General features: G+C 53.2%; 1 protein-coding gene and 1 long non-coding RNA gene across 2 annotated transcripts; one reads left to right on the top strand and one right to left on the bottom strand.

The window, feature by feature from the left end:
• The first annotated feature begins 2,024 nt into the window (after positions 1-2,024).
• MRGPRD (MAS related GPR family member D) lies at positions 2,025-3,074 on the top strand. The gene has a single exon (XM_077864273.1). It carries the CDS (start codon positions 2,025-2,027, stop codon positions 3,072-3,074), a length of 1,050 nt encoding a protein of 349 aa, XP_077720399.1.
• A 9,071-nt stretch (positions 3,075-12,145) lies between these two features.
• LOC144292444 (uncharacterized) lies at positions 12,146-21,297 on the bottom strand. The gene is made up of 3 exons (XR_013359839.1): positions 17,282-21,297; positions 15,876-15,954; positions 12,146-14,393 (listed from the first exon to the last, which is right to left on the bottom strand). It is a non-coding gene; the product is annotated as an uncharacterized LOC144292444 (long non-coding RNA).
• Between the last annotated feature and the right edge of the window lie 321 nt (positions 21,298-21,618).

The following is a 21,618-nucleotide window of genomic DNA, read 5'->3' as shown; positions in this document are numbered from 1 at the left end:
GTGAACTCTGAGGAGAAATGTAAGAGGTGAGCCCTGTGATCACCCCGGCTTTCTGCCTGGAGGTGCTCTCTGAACAGTGGCACCAAAATGGGGAAAGCCAGGCGGAACTCGGTGGTCTCCCTAAAGGATGAAACTTCATGAAAAGGGCAAGGGACAGGTACTGAGTGGCTGTCAGCCACACAATGCCCAGAGCTCACACAAAACCATAATATATATTTTTTGTTTTTAAGAGTTTATTTATTTATTCATGACAGAGAGAGAGAGAGAGAGAGGCAGAGATACAGGCAGAGGAGAAGTAGGCTCCATGCAGGGAGCCCGAAGCGGGACTCGATCCAGGGTCTCCAGGATCACACCCCGGGCTGAAGGCGGCGCTAAACTGCTGGGCCACCAGGGCTGCCCCCATATATATATTTTAAACACACACGCATAAAAAGTGTGTAGGAATGGAGAAACCCAGATCAGAAAGTCATAAAAGAGTCCTGTGTGTGTAAACAGGAACTTGATAAGTCAACAGGGAAAAGACAGGCTGTCTGGGAGACAGTTTTGGGAAAACTAGCTCATAATATGGAGGAAAAATTAAGCTGTCTTTATCCCACACAAAAATAGTTCCAGCTGGATTCAAGACCAAATTCTGGAAGGAAAAAAGTATAAAAGTAACAGAGGAAAATACAAGGGGATTTCCTTTTCACCCAGGAACATGAAATGACTTATGACCCAAAAGCTGCAACACTTTGGGGTGAACACGTATGGGAGTTGATTATATCAAAATCAAGCACGTCAGCACACTCAAGCTCACAACAGAGTAAGCTACCATACTGAAGAGAGCTCTCAGAGAATGACACCTGCAGGGTCTAAACCCAGCAAGGATTCAGAAGCCTGCAAATCAAGAGGGAAAGGAAAGGTATCCCAACTGAAAAACGGGCAACCGCTGTTGAGCTCGTGGTTCAGGTTACATGGCAGGTAAATGAAGTGATTCTCAAGCTCGCTGTCATCAGTGAAATGCAAGTTCACACATCAGCAAAATCCACTCTGTGGCCATCAGGTTAGCAAAAATTAGGATAGCACGTGGCAGCAATTATTGGTGAGGGAAAGAGGAAACAGGACCCTTCCTGTCCCACGGTGGAAGTGAGCCCTGATGCAGCCATCCAGGGAGGGAAGCAGACAATAGTGAAGCTAAGCATGCACGTGTCCTCTGGCCCAGCAATCCACTCCCGGAACATCCCAGAAAAATCCTGAGCTGAATCCAATGCGGACAGGCATGAGGATGTTGGACACAGCATTTCTACCATCCTGGGACTGAAGAAGCGGATAGGTAAGATGAAACACAACTTGTCCATACAGCCACCTATAAATATCCTTAAAACAACAACAACAACATAGTGTTGAGTGAAGAAAAGTAGCATAAATTCTAAATCACAATGATATTTCTGTAATTAAAAAACTTATGGGCACCCACCTTTTTTGGAAAGATGGCTGGAGGTCCAAGGACATATGTTAGACAGGTTAGGACAAGAGGGCCGCAGGGTTGGGATGGGGATGAAGATGGAAACACACACACAACAGTTTAATGTGGTTTTAAATGACCTGATGTTCATTGTGTGCTGCAAAGTGAGGAGTGTAATCAAACATAATTGCCCCCACGGTGCCAATTTCATAGGATTTGAGCTGTATAGGGGAAGTTGATGAAATGAATAGATGTACAGAAAGCCTTTGCTAAAAGTCAACACTTCTTCATGATTAAAACAAATAAACTCAAAACACAAGAGAACCCCTTAACTTGACAGAGCACATCTAAAACAATTTCGGGTATGTCGTGGTGGGGGTGGTAGAGTCAGCAGGGAACCAGTGGGAGCCAGTGGGAGTCAGGGGAGTGGGCAACAGGTCAAGCCTCCTGGTTGTGGTTTCTTGCAAACAGAACCCTGGTGAGAGCCCTGAAGCAGGAAAGTTGGGGTGCACGGCTTCCAGAAGTCCCCTGAGGCCCAAGCAACACAGAATCTCACACTGGTCCATCTACCTTCCACAGGATGAGCCAGACTCTGAACGGCAGCCAGATCCTGAAGCCCACCCCATATAGCCCCATGCTGGATGCCCCATACAGCCCCACGAGGGAAGTCCTACATGGCATTGTGGTGGGCAGAGAATACCACCCCACTTTGGACTCCTCAGACAGCCCCAAGGCTCAAGTGGTGCTGAGCATCCTGGCCATGTTCACCTGCGTGTGCGGCATTATGGGTAACAGCCTGGTGATCTGGCTGCTGACCTGCCGGATGCAGAGGACCCCCTTCTGCACGTACATCCTCCACCTGGCCGTGGCTGACCTCCTCTTCCTCCTCTGCACGGCCATCACCATCTGTCTAGAAGACAGCCTGCTGGCCTATGAGGTGATGCAGAGAATGAAGTACTTTGCCTACACAGTGAGCCTGGGCCTGCTGACGGCCATCAGCACGCAGCGCTGTCTGTCTGTCCTCTTCCCCATCTGGTACAAGTGTCACCAGCCCCAGCACCTGTCAGCCGTGGTGTGTGCCGTGCTCTGGGCCGTGTTCCTGCTGATGAACATGCTGGCCTCGTTCTTCTGCAGCAAGTTCTGGCATTTCAAGAATGAGCAGTGCTTCATAGTGGACTCCACCTTCAGCACCCTCATTATGGGGGTCTTCACCCCAGTGATGACCGCATCCAGCGTGACCCTCTTCGTGCTGGTGCGGAGGAGCTCACGGCAGTGGCAGCGGCAGCGCCAGCCCACGCGACTGTACGTGGTCACCCTGGCCTCCGTCCTGGTGTTCCTCATCTGCGCCCTGCCCCTCGGCATCAGCTGGTTCCTCTTCTACTGGCTGCTCCTGCCCCTGGAGCTGAAGTCTCTGTTCCACCACATGGCGACCTTCTCCTCAGCCGTGAGCAGCAGTGCCAACCCCATCATCTACTTCGTGGTGGGCAGCCGGGGCCGCCGGGGCCTGCAGGAGCCCCTGGGGACCGTGCTGCAAAGGGCGCTGAGGGAGGAGCCGGAGCTGGAGGGGAGGGAGACGCTCTCCACGGGCACTGGCACCGGCACCGGCACCGGCACCGAGGAGGGGGCCTGAGAGCCGCTGGGCCCGTGCATCTGCATGCCCCGCTCAGGGCCTGTCTGGCCTGCTGTTGACAGCCCCAAAGACTTGCTTCTTGCCCTGCCTGCCGGGGCCCCCTTCCTCTATGCCAAAGCCCCCACGGCACGGTGTGTCCTGGTTCTCAGAATGGGACTCAGCTGGGAAGATGACATTCAGTTTGTCCGTTCGCACGTACGGACAGAGGGCACACCTTCGCTTTGAGGCCTGGCCTGCTGAAAGCTGATTCTCTTCAGAGTCCCTGCAGGTGGGTAGCAGCACCCACCTGACCGAGACAGCACCTTCTCCCAGCCTCTCTCTCTCCCTACAACAACATCTTTGTACAGGAGGCGGGGTATGGTTCCTGTGACCTCATGGCCTGATGCTGGTCCTTGGGCATGTGCTGGTGGCATCAGCCTTCCCCCAGGTGTCCTGCCAATCCCCTCGTGACTGCAGTCTTTGGCTAGCCAACTGTGTCCATCACCGGCCATGAGCCCAGAGACTGCCTCGTCCTCCACGTGGCCCAGGCCATCACTCCACCCTGGTCTTTGCCTTCGGGTCGCCTTGCACCACCACGCCTGGCGACCAGAGTCGGTCTGCTTGCTTTCCTCCGGGAGGCCGCGCTGAGACAGGAGAAGCCTCTGCCTGGCCTCACTGGAGATGCACAACCGGCCTTGATGGAGCTGCGCCCTCGAGGCGGGGGCAGCCTGGAGGCAGCTCTGTCCCAGAGGCCTGTGTGGCTGCACAGGTCGAGGTCTTCCTAGACCTGGTGGAAACACTTCTCCCCCCTAGGGCCAATGCCTTACAAGGGAAGATTTGGGACACTTGTCAGCACACCTTGCTCCCCGCACCTCTTTTCTTGCCACAGTCTCCTGGGCCCAGAACAAGGAGTGGACGCTTCTTTTCCTTTTCCTGCCATGCAGTATCCAGCCCTGTGGTTATCCTGTGGCAGCAAATCTCCTGCATCTGTGCTGCGGGAGGCAACAGAGTCCCCGGAGTGAGGTACTTGTGTGTCTAGGCCTAGGACCCTCTGGCCTGGCTCCCCCTTGGCATTCACCGACCTGAGACAGAAGGAGCAGGTGAGCGTGGAGCACTCTTTGTTTCCTGCATCACCTGCCTTCCCACCTAGAGCCAGCACCCCAGATTGATGTGCCCCAAGGAGGCCTGTGGGGTGGGGGTCCTTCATCAGTCACTCCAGGCATCTAATGAGCACCCACTACCTGCACTGGTCTTGCATGCCATAAGCACTTAATAAGTGCTCATTTGGGGGTGCCTGGGTGGCTCAGTCAGCTAAGTGTCTTCAGCTAGGGTCATGGTTCCACATTGGGCTGCCTGCTCAGCAGAGAGCCTGCTTCTCCCTCTCTCTCTGTCTGCTGCTCCTCCTGTGTACTTGCTCTCTCTGTCAAATAAATAAATAAATAAATAAATAAATAAATAAATAAATAAATACAATCTTTAAAAACCAGTAAGTGCTCATTTGGCTAATAAGAATAACCAACATTGGGGATCCCTGGGTGGCTCAGTGGCTTAGCGCCTGCCTCAGCCCAGGGTGTGGTCCTGGAGTCCCGGATCGAGTCCCACGTTGGGCTCCCTGCATGGAGCCTGCTTCTCCCTCTGCCTATGTCTCTGCCTCTCTCTCTCTCTCTCTCTCCCTCTTTCTGTGTGTGTTTGTGTCTCTCTTGAATAAATAAATAAAATTTAATTTAAAAAAGGAATAACCAACATCTTTACAGTGCTTTACAGCAGTGGAGCTCAGAGAAGCCAAGCTCTGCCCAGCGTCACACAGCTAGAGCACAGGACCCCATGCTCCATGGCCCTTCTCTGCCCTGGGCAGTGACAGAGTGGCTGGCGTGAAGCAGATGGTCGATGATGAGGGTAACCTCGCCTCTCAGGGTAAGTGCCCCTCATAAGACCCTCCCTCACATGGCAGGGGAAAGAACCTGAGAAATTGCTCAGACAGTCATGTTTTGATACAACTGCTAATATTGTACATCCATGAGGGCCACATTCTCACCTTCTACCCCAACTTTTCCTCCATCCCTCTGCCTCAGGCCAGGCGACACTGGTAAGGCCACAGGTATTGGGGGGTCCAGCTAAGGAAAAGTTGAGTTAGTGACACCTGCAGCTTAGGTCTCTTGGGGCACATTTATGTGGTTCGTAGTGCATCATTAGGCCATCATTAGCTATCCCAGTGTAGGAATGGCTTCCAGGAGCATTCCCACTGCCTGCTGTGCCAACCCAGCTGGCATAATGGGGAAAATGCAGGGCCAGGCATGTGCGGAGGTACGAGCATCACCAGCCATTTGCGGGTAGCAGCTAGCAGAGAATAAACAAGATTGGGAATGTGCAGAACCAGAAGCTCATTTGCAAGAAAGCCCTCCGATCATCAGACGCAGAAAACTGAATAGTTCTCACCCCTTAAGAATATGCTTAGTCATGCAGCGTGTGTAATCGTAAAACATGCCACACCTTCTTTTTGATGGGTAATGTGCAAAATTCAAATTACGGGATCTCAGAGCTGCAGCATAAGCTACAAAAATGTCAACGTGCCAAGTTGCATGTTTCATGCATCCTGGCTATGGGTGCTTTTAAATAAATCTGATCAGTGAGGAAAGACCAAGTTATCTATTTTCTCTATAGAGATTACAGAATGTGCAAGAACAAGAACTCTAGGCCCCAGGCTGGGGTAAGGGAGGTGAATCTTGCCTCCATCGCACGCTAGCTGTACCATCTGGTCAATTCACTAAATCTCTCTAAGTCTTCATTTTTGCACCTTGGAAGGGACAATATTCATGCCCATCTCAAGGAGTCAAGGAGATGATCGTGTTGTGTTTGGCTCTGTCTGGCCCAAGCAAGGACCCAGTAGTGGTTACGATGTTTGTGCATGGACCTTTTGGAGGATTGGGGAGGCCTCCAACCGCCTTTCCAGGGAGCCCACAAACTTGCTCTTGGAGGCTCGCCTGCTCCTCATTGCAGGAAAATGTTTTTTGTTTTGTTTTGTTTTTATTATGCAGGAAAATGTTAATCAAGGAGTCCTCACTTCCAGAGACCAAAGGGGTTCTCGGAGTCTTTCTCCCAGGTCCTCACCACCCCAGAACATATGAGGGGCTGGCCCAGAACCCAATGGACCAGGCGTTCTCTCTGTCCCAGGACTCTGAATCTTGAGGAGTGCAACAAGACTGGAGAAGTATTTGGAAGCCACCCATTCCCACCGGGGCAACCTGACATTTCCTGGAGATCTTGTTCTGACGCCTGTTCTGTTTTGATGCCAGGTTCCCCGATCAGTGTGTTGATTGTGGAGGCTCTCCACTGTCTTTCCAGCTACTGCTCTGTTTTCACTTAGCTTGGCCACAGCGAGGCCTGCAGTCATGGATGTTACCTTACACAAAAACCCTCAGAAGGAGCATTGCTGGTGGCGGAGCCTCAGGTTAGTAAACACATGGGACTGAGAACAGAAACTCAGCCGAGAGTGTGAGGCTCATAAAACTTAAGTCCCAAAACTCCCTGCCGCCCAGCTCTTCTTTTGTCCCTCAAGGAAGGAGGTCTCCCAATGTGTTCACGTGGTTGTCTGGAGCTAGGATGGTGCCCCCGTGGCACCCAGGACACGAAGGAGATGGGTGTGGAGGAGAAATGTACTGGCCAGAAGCCAGTCTGTGGGAGATCCTTCCAAACAGATACGGATTCACTGTTAAGTGGAGGAACTCCTTCTCAGGGGTGTGCACACGCAGCAACCAACTAGATAGATGTCATCAGAGCAGAAGCTACCTGCAAGGTCGCCAGTGACTTCAAGGTTCTCAGTGGATATGGGTTCCCTCTTTGAGCTTATCCTGTAAGTGGAATATTTTAAGGCACACACCAGCTCGGCTTCTCCTTTTAAAGATCTGAGCAGGGGGGCACTTGGGTGGCTCAGTGGTTGAGCATCTGCTTTGGGTTCAGGGCATGATCCTGGGATCCTGGGATCGAGTCCCCCATCAGGCTCCTCGCAGGAAGCCTGCTTCTCCCTCTGCCTATGTCTCTGCCTCTTTCTGTGAGTCTCTCATAAATAAATAAAATCTTTAAAAAATAAAAATAAAGAGCTGAGCAGAAGGCAGCAGGCTGTCCTCACAAAGCCTTTCAAGTCCTGCACTTTGGGAGTGGTGACATTCCCAATACTCCAAAATACATTTTGGAATTGGAAGAAAAACATGGATTGCAAATGAAAAAGGAAAGGTTTTTCAAATTTGGAGACGTATTTTGGAAGATTTCCTCCCAAATAGTGAGAAATTATAAACTTCTGACTTAAATGAAGGGGATCTCGTTTGCTTATCTTTAATTTTGTTTATTTGTGAACAAGTAAGAGAAAGTTCAGATTGAAATCGGTGGACTATGAGACAGAAGGGATAAAGATAAATATTGAAGTCAACAGCCATTGGTTCGAAAATGAGAACTGAATTTAACCGAAAGTAATTCAAGAAGAAGAGATCATTGTGGGGACGACTGGGTGGCTCAGTCGGTGAAGCACCTGCCTTCAGCTCAGATCAGGATCCTGGGGTCCTGGGATGGAGCCACATTGGGCTCCCTGCTCAGCTGGGGAGCCCGCTTCTCCCTCTCCATCTGCCCTTCCCCCTTCTGGTGCTCCCCCTCTCTCTCTCTAATAAATAAAATCTTTAAGAAAAAAAAAGAGGAAGAGATCATTGTGGAATAGAAATTCATCAAGAGGAAGAGGTCTTTGTGGAAGAGAAGAAACCAAGAGCCTGTGGGTTTCTGATAATCCAGTTAATGAGGGATGCATCCCATAACACTGGGAAATATTTACATCTTGTGCTGATTTGACATCAGTGAAGGCAGCTTAGATCATAAGTCACCACTGCAGCAAGGACAGTGACAAAATCGTTAACGAACGTCATCCATTTGAAGACTATTTCAGATAAATCGATATACAAGAAAACTGGACCTGCCCTGAAACCTTACTATCCAGGCATGAAAAACAGGATCAAGATCTTCCCAGAGTTGATAACCATCCTAAAAATGTCTAGGACGTTACCAAGAATGTGTTGTGAAGCTAAGAAATATCTTTATTAACAATACAAGACAATTTTTGACCAACCATGCTTTTAAAAAGATTGAATTATTTCTTGGTTCTCTTTATGGAAAATATTCAAAACTGTTGACATATGAAAAAGCTATCAAAGAGTGTGCAGCAAAAATGGTAGAAAATGGAAGAAAAATATTGCAGGTATTTTCCTGTATTTTGCATTGCTTGCGTTGTCACTTTAAAAAAAAATCTACAATTTGCTGCAATTTCTGGTCCCGTTCTAGATAAATATTCATCATGGTATCTAACTTTGTATGATTTTGTATTCTTTTTCTTAAGAAGCATCCCCCTCTTGTTAATAAGCTTTGGTCTCCACAGAATTTGTCCTTGGATGGAAGACAGAAGAATTTCCAAACTCCAGGATGGTCAGCAGGACTCATGACTCATGTGAGTGACCACAGAGCTACTGCCACAGACATCCACGAGGACCAGAGGGCAGGGGGCTGCTATGGACAGCCCAGGATACCTCCCATGAACAGAATGACAATTCAAATCCCTAATCTCTTGTCCTGAGATAAGGACTGAAATTCAAGGACTCTATGGCAGTGTGGGAAGAAACCTTTTTTTTTTTTTTTTTTTTTTTGGTAGCCTGGAGGCTGAGAGTGATTTCGGGGGGCGGGGTGGGGGAGAACCTCACAGTACATTCTGCAATTTGCTGAATTAGAACATCTGTTGAGGGGTGCCTGGGTGGCTCAGTCGGTTATGCATCTGCCTTCAGCTCAGGTCATGATCTCAGGGTGCTGGGACTGAGTCCCATGTGGGGCTCCCTGCTGAGCGGGGAGCCTGCTTCTCCCTCTCCCTCTTCCTGCCGCTCCCCCTGCTAGGGCTCGCTCGCACTCTCTGTCTCTCTCTTTCTGTCAAATAAGTAAATAAAATCCTTAAAAAGAAATTGAACATCTGTTGAATTCACAACTTCACAGGTCTGTTGCTCGTTCAACAAGCACCAACAGGCGCTTACTGTGAGCCACGCATTGCTCACAAGAGGCTGCTCATTTGACCGTAGGAAACGAGGTATCAAGAGGGTTCCAAAAGCCAAAGAGCTGGTCCTGACCCTGAAAAGCCAAACTTTGTGAAACCAGTGCCCACGGGCTTCTCCTGCCAACGCTGTGGCGAGCTGCCCCTGCTCCGAGGAAGCTCTGTTACAGGAAACTGTAATCCCCCTGCTCCACCTACACAGTCACCTCTGCCTGGGATCAATCAGCTCCCCACCTGAGCCAGGGTGGGTGGAGAGAAAAGCAGGAATTCAGTTCTATTTGTCAACATCGGGATGATTTGTATGGGGATGGGTTTTGGGGAGCGCTTAACAAAGGAGGGTGCAAAGTTACTTAACACCCAGTGGAATGTGTCCCTAGGCCTGTGTCTATAGGAAGTGGACGCCACCCCCCCACATCTGCACCCGAGGCTGCCTGTGGTCCTGAGGCTGGGGCGCCTCCTAACACCACCCTGACACTCACCCAGGCCAGGGGCCCAGATGACAGACGGCCCTCAGCTTGATGTAGGTGGAAGGGCCCAGAAGACCCCATAAAAAAGGAATCTAGAGCCCCACCCTCCATCTGCTCTCCCAGCCTGCTCTCCAGGCGCCAGTAACTCAGCGGTTCCCTGACAGGCTTTTAAACTGTGTCTTTCTGTTTCTTTCTTTCTCCATAAGTCAGATGGGGTTGATTAGGACTATCTCAACCCCAGAACCTCAACAGGCTCTTCCACTTGTCTTCCAAGAAACTGTGTAAGTAAAGATACTTAAGGCTGCGTGAACAAAACCGAAGCTGAACTAGATAAAGGGAAAAGGAATTTAGTGGCTTTTGGAAAAACTTGAAAAAAAACATGGCTTCAGGCACGGGTGGATCCAGGTGTCCTCGGGACCTTGACAGCGACTGTGAACCTGACTCTCCTCCCGCTCTCCCCCTTGCTGGCCTAACAGGTCTCACTTCTCAGACTTCCATTCTGCCTGTTTCATACCAGGAGGAGAGGCCCTCCCCCCAATGGAAAGTGTTTCCATCAAACTACCAGGGCTGCCTCTCATTGGATAAATTAGATTCTGGCCTTCCTGAAATAGAGTCATGCGCCTCCTCCCAAACCAATCCCGTAGCCGAAGAGATGGGATATGCTGACTGTCTCAGTCCGGAGAGAGCTACACCAGCTGCGCGGCCGGAATGGAATTCCCCACTAAGAAACACCTGCAGCTCTCGTCTTGGTGACAGCACACCGCTCCTGGCCACCCAGGCCTGGGATGTGATGTGCTGCCAACTCCCTTAAAAGTGGGGTTGCCTCGTGGAGGATGCACATTCCATCAACTCCTTGGATTCAAAGCAAAGCCAAGTCTCGGCCCTGGGACTGACACTGCAGAGTGAAGCCCCTCCTCTCCCCTCCCCGGCTCCCCAGCTCCTCGGCTCCCCAGCTCCCCGGCCTGCATCAGGCTCCCCATTCGCTATTTTGGGTTGGGGCGCAGTGTTGGGGGGAGCCCAGGTCACAGCTGAGGACATGCATGGCCCTTACAGCTGAGATAACGTCCAGCTCCTCAGGCAGGAATTGTGCACTGGGGGGGCCTCCCCAGATCGGATGGTAGGACCCCTGCCCCTGCGGGGACTTGAAGCAGGGGTTCACTGCCCCCTGCAGGCTCAGGTCACCTGACTCTCAGCCCCTTTGAACTGCTGACCCCAAAGAGGCAAAAGGACCTCTCTCTCCACACAGCTTTATTATTCCTACTACTTTTAGAGAGTTCAGCTTCCGGGATTCAGGTTTGAGTCTTAGAGGACATTACTGGGAATGCCCAGAAGCCTCTGAAATTCTGACCTTTCCTACCCATTTTTCCAAGGCTCTGATATGGGCTGCATTGTGTCCCCCAAATTCCTATGTTGAAGTCCTAACCCCAGTACTTCGTAAAGGGGCTGTATTTTGAGCTAGGGCCTTCAAAGAGGTGATCAAGATAACACGAGGTCACCAGGGAGGCCCTGATCCCATGTGACTGGGGTCCTTGTAAGGAGAGGGGATCAGAACACAGACACACATAGAGGGACGACCCTGTGAAGCCCTAGGGAGAGCACGGCTGTCCACATACACGCAGAGAGGCCCCAGGAGGACCTGCCTGCCCACGCCTGGACCTCAGTCTTCCAGCCTCCAGGACGGGGGGACCGTGAGTCCTGTTATGTGAGCCCCACCTATAGCATTAGTTATGGCGGCTTGAGCAAACTCAGTTAAACATCATGTGAGCATAATATTCAGAGTTTACACAGAACAGAGTTTGCACAATGACAGGCCACCTCGCAGCAAGGATTGCAATGTCTGGCCAGGCAGTGGGGTGACGCAGAGCCTGCTCAGCCCGTACGCTGGGTTTGCCACATGTAGCACCCACCGCATATATTCAGGGGGCAGGTGTGGCTGGGACTCTGTCATTTGCAAGTGACAGAAACCGTGTCCATGAGATGAGGCACACCGCTTTCCAGAGGTTAAGTAGCACCCAATGAAGACGTGCAGGGCAAGGTCTCACTTCCGGCATAGCGGGATCTTGCGGTGGTCTGGAATCTGTTCTCATCTCTCATCTTTGATTCCTTTGTCAACTCCTTTTCAGGCCGGCTTCATGCCTGCGAGGATAAAATGCCACCAGTACCTCCAGCCTCCTAGTCTGCAGAAAACCAAACCCTGTCCCCGTGCCCCAGACGGAAGATTGGACTGGACTGATTTGCACCACATGCCCATTTCTGAAACAGTGACTTGGTTAGGAGGTGGACTACACTATGGCTTGGCTGGGGCAAATGCGAAATCACGAACCCACCTGAAACACAGAGATAAGGGGAAAGCCAGGTGGTCTTCTCAGAGGAAGAGGGAATTGGTTCTGAGCAGGAAAAAGAAACAGATTTCCCTACAGTGACTGGGGTTACCTGGAGCACTACCTAAAGTTCCAGCTCTTCCTTCTCCAACTGTGTCCCCCTCGATGCTGGCCACCCCGCCTTTACCGCCTCCTGGTGTCGGCATGCTTCCCACCCTCCCTGCTCCCGCCCCTTCTCCAGCTGCAGACCAGATCAGGAGAATTCATACCCACAGCCTTCAAGGTTCTCGATCATTGACAGGGCCAGTGATATCAGGATTTTGAACACTATTAGTTTCCTGTGGCTACTGTAACACAGGACCACACATTCAGTGGCTTAAAACTATGCAAATCTATTATTTTACGGTTCTTAGAAGTGAGAAATGGGTCTTCAGGGCTGACACCAAAGGCTGTGTTCCTTGGGAGGCTCTAGCGGAGAATCCACTGCCTTGTCTTTTCCAGCTTCTAGAGGTGCCTGCATCCCCTGGCTGGTGGCCCTGCGTCGCTCCAACCTCTGCTCTGTCCCCACATCTCCCGGACTCTGACCCTCCTGCTTCCCTCTCCTAAGGATCCCTGTGATTACAGTCAGGGTCCACCCGGACCATCGCCCCTCCCATGGGTCTTCATTTATTCACCCCTGCAAAGTCCCTTCTGTCATGTAAGGGATGTTCATGGGTCCTGAGACATAGGACACCACGTCAGCTTCCTAGGGCTGCATAACAAAGTACAATAAACTGTGGCTTAAAAAGCTGAAACGTACTGCCTCACGGTTCTGGAGGCCAGAAGTCTGAAGTGCGGGTGTCGGCAGGACCACGCTCCCCACGCGGCACCAAGAAGGGAGCCGTCCCAGACCCCCCCCTCCCCCCCAGCTTCCAGGGTCTGCGTACAAGCTCCCATGTTCCTCGGCTTGTAGACGCAGCCCGTCGTCTTCCTTTGCTGCGAGTGTAAGTCCAAATCTCTCGTTTGTATAAGGACACCGGCCACACTTATCAGGGACCCCCGTCATGATCTCATCTTCACTTGGTCACATCTGCAAAGACTTTATTTCCAAATAGGGTCACATTCGGAGGTTCTGAGCGTTAGGACCCCATCATATATTATTTGTGGGGGACAGGATTCAGCCCCTAACAGGCCTGGACATTGTTGGGGGCCATGATCGTGCCTACGCCACCCCACCCCAAGGACTGTCCACCGACAGGAGCTGATGGGGCTGCTGCTCGGGGCAGACCCGCCTCCCTGGGCCTCCCGACTACACGCACATTTGTACCTTGCACCCCTCTTCCTGCTTCTGGGAGGACAAGGACCCTGATCCCAGGGAGAGGACTTCCAGGAGCATCAGGAGACCACTCCCCAGGCCAGCCCTGCATAGGGAGCAGCAATGGGCAGCAGCTGAGGCCCCAGCTTCCAGGTCGTGGGTGGCTGGGCACTGTCGCCCCAGGGCAGGACACTGCGGCCAGCACAGGGAGAGGACACGGAGCAGGAGGCAGGGGCACACAAGGGTTCAGAACACACCGCAGGCCTAGCTTCAACTCAGCACTCAGCCACTCGCTCATCCCCGGGTGCCCCCCCTAGTGTCCCCTTCCCTTCTGCCCACGGGGACAACACTCACAGCACCCCTGTGGACCCACCAGCCTACACCGCCTGCGTGCAGGAGGGACCCAAGCAGATTGTGGACCACTGTCATGCGTGGCCCGTCCTCAGGCTAATATTTCTATCTCAAGGACACAGCTTGAGATAAGCTTCTCTTTGTTCAAAGGAAGAAGGCAAATGGAGAGTGAATCTTTTTCTTCATCTACTTCAGTGGGAAAAAAAAGTAGGTGGGAAAAACTGATTAATGAAAAAAAAAAAAAAGCTGATTTCAGGCCATTTTTGTTCTTGTCGCCTCTGCTGCTTCACTAGTGCAAACAACAGACAAGGAGATCAAGCTCCTTCCAGCCCACAGGCTCTCCCAAGGCGGCTGTTTACATTGGAAAGCGGGTGGGGAGGCATGAAGCCAGCTTCCCGGCCCAGCATGGGTGGGAGGCCCAGAACATTCCTTCACAGCCAGCCTCAGGGCCAGGAGTGGGGGGGTCTCCCAGCAGGTGACCTACAATCTGTGTCCCTCTTAACTCCGCCACTGAACCCCCTCCGTGAGCCCATGTGTGAGGCTCTGCACCACTGACGGTGCTCTCGGGGGGCCACGGCTGCCACATGAGGCATTTCCCGCTTAAATACGGGACCATCCCTGTGACAAGTGCAGGGTGAGGGCTGTGCTCCTGGCCCGGCTGGTCCAGGAGCCGTCGGCTGGGGCAGCGGGATCCGGCCTCAGTGTAGCTCACTGGCGCATCTCACGGATCAGAGGGTAAAGCAGCCCCTCCTTTATCAGGGGTGATGCTCAGTGCGGTGGGATACCTGGATCGGATGGTGCCCCCAAAAGGCCTGTCCAAGTCCTAAGCCCTGGTCCCTGCGAACACAGAACAAGGATCTTTGCCAATGGAGTCAAGTGAAGGATCTCAGATGAGACTGTCCTGAGTCCAGACAGGTGTCCTTATGAGAGACATAAGGAGAGAGACGCAGGGAGGAGGGGCAGAGGCTGCGGAGATGCGGCCACAAACCAAGGCACGCCTGGAGCCCCCAGAAGTGGGAAGAGGAGAAAGGGATGTCCCCCAGAGGTCTACATCTGGGCCACGGAGACACATGCCACCCCTGGCTCACTGCCAAAGCCTCAGGCCGCCTTTTCCTCACCCTATGGGTCCCCTGGCTTGAGTCACACTAAGGCCTCCTCTGGGATCACATTCCAAAGCTCTTCCAACGGTTCTCCCCAGCCCCTCACCAGCTTAGCACTAAAGCCTGCCCCTCCCTGTCCACCCCCATTGGCCCCAAAGGTGCAGGAATGCACCAGCAGGAGCCACTTCTTCCAAGGAAATTCCTTCCCTAACTTCCTCCCCCAGTCCTCCCCCATCCCCTAGTGACTCATCTCCCTGAGGATCAGAGGGCATGGAGCCTTGAGGGGCCGCAGCCTGAAACTCAGTGACATCGCAGCAGCAGCCGAGATGCAGGGGGGCCCCCCAGGGCCCTGGACGCCGGCTGGGGGAGGGGATCACAGGCATGCGACCAGGCTGGTGGATCCGGGCCTGCACTCAGCCAGGCCTGGGCATGGGGTCTCATGCCTGCAGCTGCCTTCTTGAAACAATATCGTCTCTGAATTTGTGTTTGTAAGTGAAGTCCAATTGGACAGCGTGACAGGCGCCGGGGACTCGGGGCGGCAGCTCCAGGGGTCCTGTCTCCCCCTGCCCTCCCACCACCTGCCACGGGGCCTTTGGCTCTGTTCTCCACGTAATCCTCTTTACGTAGTCTGCCCCACAGATCCAGTGACAGTAACACCTGATACCGTGTGCCGGGCACCACACTCGAGCCTGGCTAACAAGCCCAATCCTTCTGTCAGCCCCCAATTCGGGACTCTTACTGCCCTGAGTCACAGATGAGGGAACTGAGGTGGGAGGGGTTGTATGACTTCCTGCAGGGACACGAGGTTAAGGAGCAGGGCCAGGGTCCAAACCCAGGAGGCCTGGCCCTGTGGTGCCTTTGTCCCCACCACCCTGCGCTCCCACCCTCTGGAAGCAACGATGTTTAGTGCCAGGTGACACAGTGGTTCGTGAGGGCACCAGGAAGCCCACCCTCATTGTGCTCACCGGCCTTCCAGGTTCACTGGCCCACGGGGCCTGTCATTCTGGGGCTCTGCAGGGCCCATTCTCATCTGTGACCACCAGGGCCAGGGCCCTCCAAGGGCTTGTCACTGTCACAGGGCACCCCCAGGCCCAGGAAGATGACAGTCAGGCCACCGTGCCAGCTGATGGCCGGAAATGTCCCCCTGAGCTCCCCTGGGCACCCTGGCCTGGAGCCCTGTCCCTGAGGGAGAGGCCCAAAACACAAAAACAGCACTCACTTCTTCGATGAGTTTTGAAGTCGGCTCTCCAGCAAAGGTGATTTTTTAAAGACCAAGGCTTTTGATTCGCAGGATGGGGCTATTTTGTATATATATAAAAAAAAAAAGTTCCCCTAATTCAGCACATAAAGTTTATGCCACACATGAGAGCGACAGGAATGTCTGAGGGGGTCCCATTGACCAATTCAAGTGCCAAATGAAACACATGAGCCGGGGAAATTTGTAAATCCGAGATGAAAGCCCGACCACGGGGTCCCCCACCGATCCCCCTGAAAACTGAAAGGAGAGAACAGGCATTTCTACCGGCTTCCCTGCACAGACCCACAAGGCGATGGGGACACCTTGCCCACCCCGGCCGCCCTCTGGAACTCCACCGCTCTGTCCCTCTCTCTGTCACATTTTTATGACAGACGTTAAAAACCACACACACCAGCAGAGAGAGGAGTGTGCCGAGCCTTCTTATCCTGTCTGGTGCCACAGCTGTCACCACTCTGCTGTTCTCATCTCATCTCTCCCACATGCTCCTTTTCCTTTCTTCTAGAATGTTCTAAAGCAAATCCCAGGATCATTTCACTCCTAATTTGAAGACTTCTTTTTGTAGGCACTACCCCATCATCCCCCCAACCCAACAGAATGAACACTCATTCCCTCTAAGCACCCAGCACCCTGCTCCCCGGCCTGCTCCCACCGCCTGGGGGATAGCCAGCAGGGCCAGGCTCCCCGCCACCCTGGCTGCCCAAGGGCCGTTCTCCATGCCTCACTGCAAGATGCCAGCAGCCTCTGAGCATGGATACATGACTGCCTGGATGCCTGACTTTATCAGTGAGCCTCAGCCGATGGATGGCGTCCTGACTCAGTGGCCGAGCAGCTGGTAGCTCTGCTGCACCGGCTGCATGACTCCACGCCCATGTCCTGAGCATGGGGCTCCATCGAGACAGAAGGCAGAGGGGAGTCTGTTACTGAGTGGGGGCTTCTTTTTGGGTGTGGGCTCCCTCACAAGGAGGACACCCTACCTCCCAGCCTAGGATCAGGAGGGCAGTGGTCAGAAATCCAGCAACATTCCAGAAGGATCTTCAGTGTAGGAGCCGCTAAGAGCACAGAATGCTGTTTGTCATTGCCTGAGGCGAGAAGGTGCAAACTCCCAGGAGGGATGCCCTGCTTTGGCAGGTCGTAAACCAGCCCACACACGTTTGTTCCTCGGACCCCCCTCGGAACCATCTGGGCTGCCTGGCAGTGAAGCATGTCAGATACCAGCATGTGTCACAAACCTGAGCCTACTGGTGGCCATCCGCAATCAGCCCAGCCTCTCGGTCCTTGTCCCAACCTGGTACCAAGCATGGGCACCCGTTCCCACACCTGTTGGCCCCGATGTGGGCCAGGCTCTGGCTGCAGTCCCCCCCACTCACCATGCTGGCCCTGTACTTCTGCTGGCTCAGAAGCCCCCACCTGTGGCAGGGCTCCACGGTGGACACCATCTTCCACATCTTCACACTGGGCAGCTTCATGACTTTCGTGGTCCTGTCCTGGGTGGTCTTCTTCATCCAGCCTCAAAGAAGCTCCTGACAGTGGCAGCCCATGCAACTATACATGGTCATCCTGGCCATCCTGGTGTTCGTCTGCATCCTGCCCCTCAGCATCTACTGGTTCCTCCATCAGCCCGGGGAGACAAAGGCTCTGTTCACCAATTGGCGTGCCTCTCCTTGGCTGTGAGCAGCGGTGCCAAGCCCATCATCTGCCTCATGATGGGCAGTCAGGGCAGCCCAAGCCTGCATGTGCCCCTGGGGGCTGTGCTCCACCAGGTGCTGCGGGAGGAGCCTATGCTGGAGGGGAGGAAGACATCCTCCCTCTGCGGGAACCAGGTCCGAGTCTGAGAGCAGGGCCTCCTGACGCCTCTGCCCCGGGGCCGCCCATTGTCACCAACCCTTCCCAGCTCTTCCCCACAGCTCCCTGCTCGGCTACTGCCCTTTCCGGACTCTGAGCATCCAGTGGCCACTTAACTGGCAAAGAGCTAGTGTGAGCCAAGTCCCGAGAGTGAGGGCGGGACGCAGAAGAGGGGGGACAAGCTACCCAGGCACGGTCATATAAAAACTCTTGGCACCAGTCAGGTGTGGGTGTTCAGCCATTAGACAGACATTCTACAGCCTTGGGCAGGTGTTGGAACTTCGGCTGTCAGGTGCCAACCCTTCAGATGCTGAATCATTGAAAGACAGGTCCTGCAGGTCCTGGGCAAGAAGACGAGCAACCAGGGAAATGGTGGGGGGTGAACTAGTGGGGGCAAGGCGGGAGCAAGTTATCAACTGGTAAGGAGATGTTCAGTACTCAGGGACTCGGTGCCTTACCCACGTGCAGCTGCTGAATGCCAGCATGGTGATGAGCTGGAGTGGGCAGCCTGTGCCCAGCCATGTGAACAGCACAGACGGTGCCGGCAGAGGTCTGTGTGGGGCTGTGGGCAGCGGGCAAGAGAGGGGGTGGGGGCAGAGTCACCAGCTAAGTGGTGCAGGGCGGGCAGGTGGCAGAAGGCAGCCAGGGAGACAGACCTGATCAGAGCAGCATTTCTAGGACACCTGGCCAGGGTTCCAGGGTACTGGCGGGGAGGGAGCTTTCAGGGCCACATGACCCCTCAGGACCATGAGTCTCTGCACCAACCCTGTTCACACAGAGGCCCACATACCAGACCAGGGAGCTGGAGTGGGCATAGCCCCCCAAGTGACTGCCACCCTGCTGGGTCAGTGCCCCCCCAGGAGATGCAATCCAACCCTCCACAGACCACACATGTAGCAGGCATATAACACGTGCCTGCCCAGTGAGAGTAACACTGCCTGCTTGCAGGATGCACATGCATCCTGACTCCCTTCACACTCTCCTGAGGGCCCTTTCCCACCTCCTTCTGCACAGATTCCTGGCAGTCATGCCAGAAGTCTGCAGGGTGTCCCTGCCCCACCTTCACCCACTTACTCCAGGCCACTGAGTATCCACCTCAGGGCCTTTGCAGTTGCTGTGCCCTCTGCCCGGAATGCCCTTCCCTAGCTGTGCACAGAGCTCTCTCCCTTACTTTGCACAGGTCACTGTTCAAATATCACCTCTTCACAGAGGCCTCTCCTGATCACCTGACATAAAACAATGCAATACACACACACATACACCTCTCAACCCTCCTGCCCTGCTTCATTTCCCTGGTGTGTTCCCCTGACTGATAGATTGCATGTTCACACATTCACCAAGAAGGCAGGGGCCATGTCCATTTTGATTACTGCTGTGCTCCAGGCCTAGGACGGTGCCTGGCAGAGAGGGGCCCAGGACATGTTTGTGGAATTCCCACTCACAGGCATTCCTTGGGGGTCCAGACAAGAGAAGGGGAGAGAGCCACAGCAGTGAGGCAGAGTGGTAACCCAGGTGGCTCAAGTCCACAGTCACCTCCAAGAGGGCCCCCCTCAAATGAAATACCTCATAAGAGTCCTCTCCCACATCTGACTGGGAGCATTGTTCATGTGGGCACACGTGTGACTGTGTCAATAAGAGAGAGTAATGAGTGTGTCTACCTGTTTGTGTGCATCTGTGAGTGTGAGTATGTCTTCAGTACACAACCCACACCCTGCACAACTGGTACCAGCCACTAGTCTCCAGCTATTTCATGTCTCTGTGATATTTTTCTTCCCTCTATAGGACAAACTCCCCAAGAGGAGGGTCTGACACTTTTCAGCCTCACTGAAGGCTGATGGCAAAGACTAAAATCTGTCCAAAAAATTTTGTTTTGACTTCCAGAATGATGGGGCACCTGGGTGGCTCAGCGGTTGAGTGTCTGCCTTCAGCTCAGGTCATGATCCTGAGATCCAGGATCGAGTCCCATGCCGGGCTCCCTGGGAGGAGCCTGCTTCTCCTTCTGCCTGTGTTTCTGCCTCTCTCTCTCTCTCTCTCTGTGTTTCTCCATGAATGGATAAATAAAATCTTTAAAAAAACATTTTGGGTCCAAGTCCCTGCTCCACTGTGTCGGGTATACTTGGACCCAAGCTCGAACTTGTAAATAAACCCTCGTGTGTTTGCATCGGAAAAAAAAAACATTTTGTTTTGACTTCCAGAATAAAAAAAATAAGTCCATGCATGAGCTGCTACTTTGCTTTATCTATTTTGAGACTATGTTATTAGGAGCATACAAATTTAGGAGTGTTATATCATCCTGAGGAGCTGGATGATATTTCAGTATTCTTATCTGTTGGATCTATCACTTGTAAACAATTGAGAATTGGGTTGAGTTGCACCTTTGAAAATGAAACCCACCACTACAGTGAGTAGGCCTGTGTCCTGAATCCCCCATCCCACTCAGGAGTCAGTCCTAAAGAGTTGTACAGGTGGGCAGGTGGGAAGGCTCAGCCCTCACTAAGTTGTTACAGTGATGGAGGGAAGGGACTGGCTCTGGCTTCAACCCTGGCTCCATTACCACTGTCCTGGGTGCTATTGGGCCCATCTTGCACCCTCTCTGAGCTGTCTTCTTATCTGTATAAGGGGGACAATCACCTCCCTCCTCTACCAGTCTTCTATGTGGAAAGGACACACAGGTTCTGCATCCATCCGTCATCACCAGGCACTGAGAAGCACTATCCCAAAGGTGGAAACCTGAGTCCTTCCAGCAAGAGGCCCATGGTGGGTTAAACATACAGCCCAGCCCTGTCTAAGCAAGCTATCCCAGTCCCTCTCCCTCCGGTCCCACAGCCACCTATGGTTAGTTAAAAGATGTCAGCCCAGAGCGACTTGCAGGCTCCCAGAGGCTGAGCTCTTCTCTCAAACAAGGCCATGACTTATTTGGCTCTTGCATCACCTATGTTTCATTTTCTGTGTCAGGGCTGTACTCCATCTTTCACTGAGGAATTCCGCTTCAAACTTGGAGAGCCCAGGCCCTTCTCACTCAGGGAGAGTAAATAGGGAGCAGTCAGGATGGCCAGGGGCACCAGGATGACCAGGAAAGGTCAATACAACCAATGGAGGCCAAGATGACAGGAACAACTATGATGATAGCACACAACCTCCCCTCTAGGCCGCTCTGCTGCCAAGGTCCCCTCCCCGCAGAGGTTCCTCTCACCTCTTTTGTGCCAAAGGGAACATTTGCCTTTTCCAGACCTGGCTCACTACAGTGTGACTGGGGCAGAGCCAGGAGCATGAGGAAGACAGAAACACAGAGAGAAAAAGAGAAATGGCCTGTCATCTCATCAAGCCTTCTTCCCACCTCAAACTCCTCTCCCTTCTCAAGCAAGTGATGAAGGAGTGGGAAGAAGGAAAGAAAGGGCCTCTTACAAGAGCCCCAAGACCCTGCAGTGGGTATGGATAAGCATCTCTGATCCCACGGAAGAGGCACACAGAGTGTCCTGGCACAGTGACCACCCTGCAGAGTGTTCAGTTCTCTGAGTGACTCAAGGCTGCCTCTCCTCCAGGCTGTTTGTCCAGCACAAACAAAACTTGGTCACTGGGAGAGAAACACAAATCAGGACTCTGAGCAAGCCTGACCCTGTCAGTAGGGCACAGCCCTGACGCACCCCCCCCCCAAGCCCCGCCCCAAACCCAGCACCCACCCCAGCAGGCCCCTCCATTTCAGCCATGCCCCAGGCTCCATCTGCCCCCACTAACATACAAGCTCCAGCCCCGCCTACTCTGGGCCCCCTCCCAGCCCAGCTTTTGCCAAGCAAGCTTCCCAAGTAACTTCCCAAGAATGCCCCACCCAAGCTTCAGCTGTGCCCTGCCCCATCATCCACCT

The sequence above is a fragment of the Canis aureus genome, chromosome 21 (assembly GCF_053574225.1).
Source record: "Canis aureus isolate CA01 chromosome 21, VMU_Caureus_v.1.0, whole genome shotgun sequence".
Lineage (NCBI taxonomy): Eukaryota > Metazoa > Chordata > Mammalia > Carnivora > Canidae > Canis > Canis aureus.
The sequence above is the reverse complement of the archived record's forward strand: the minus strand, read 5'-3'. Positions and strand labels throughout refer to the sequence as shown.

Excerpts from the sequence above, each read along its gene's own strand:
- MRGPRD (XM_077864273.1), top strand. The coding sequence starts at position 2,025 with ATGAGCCAGACTCTGAACGGCAGCCAGATCCTGAAGCCCACCCCATAT.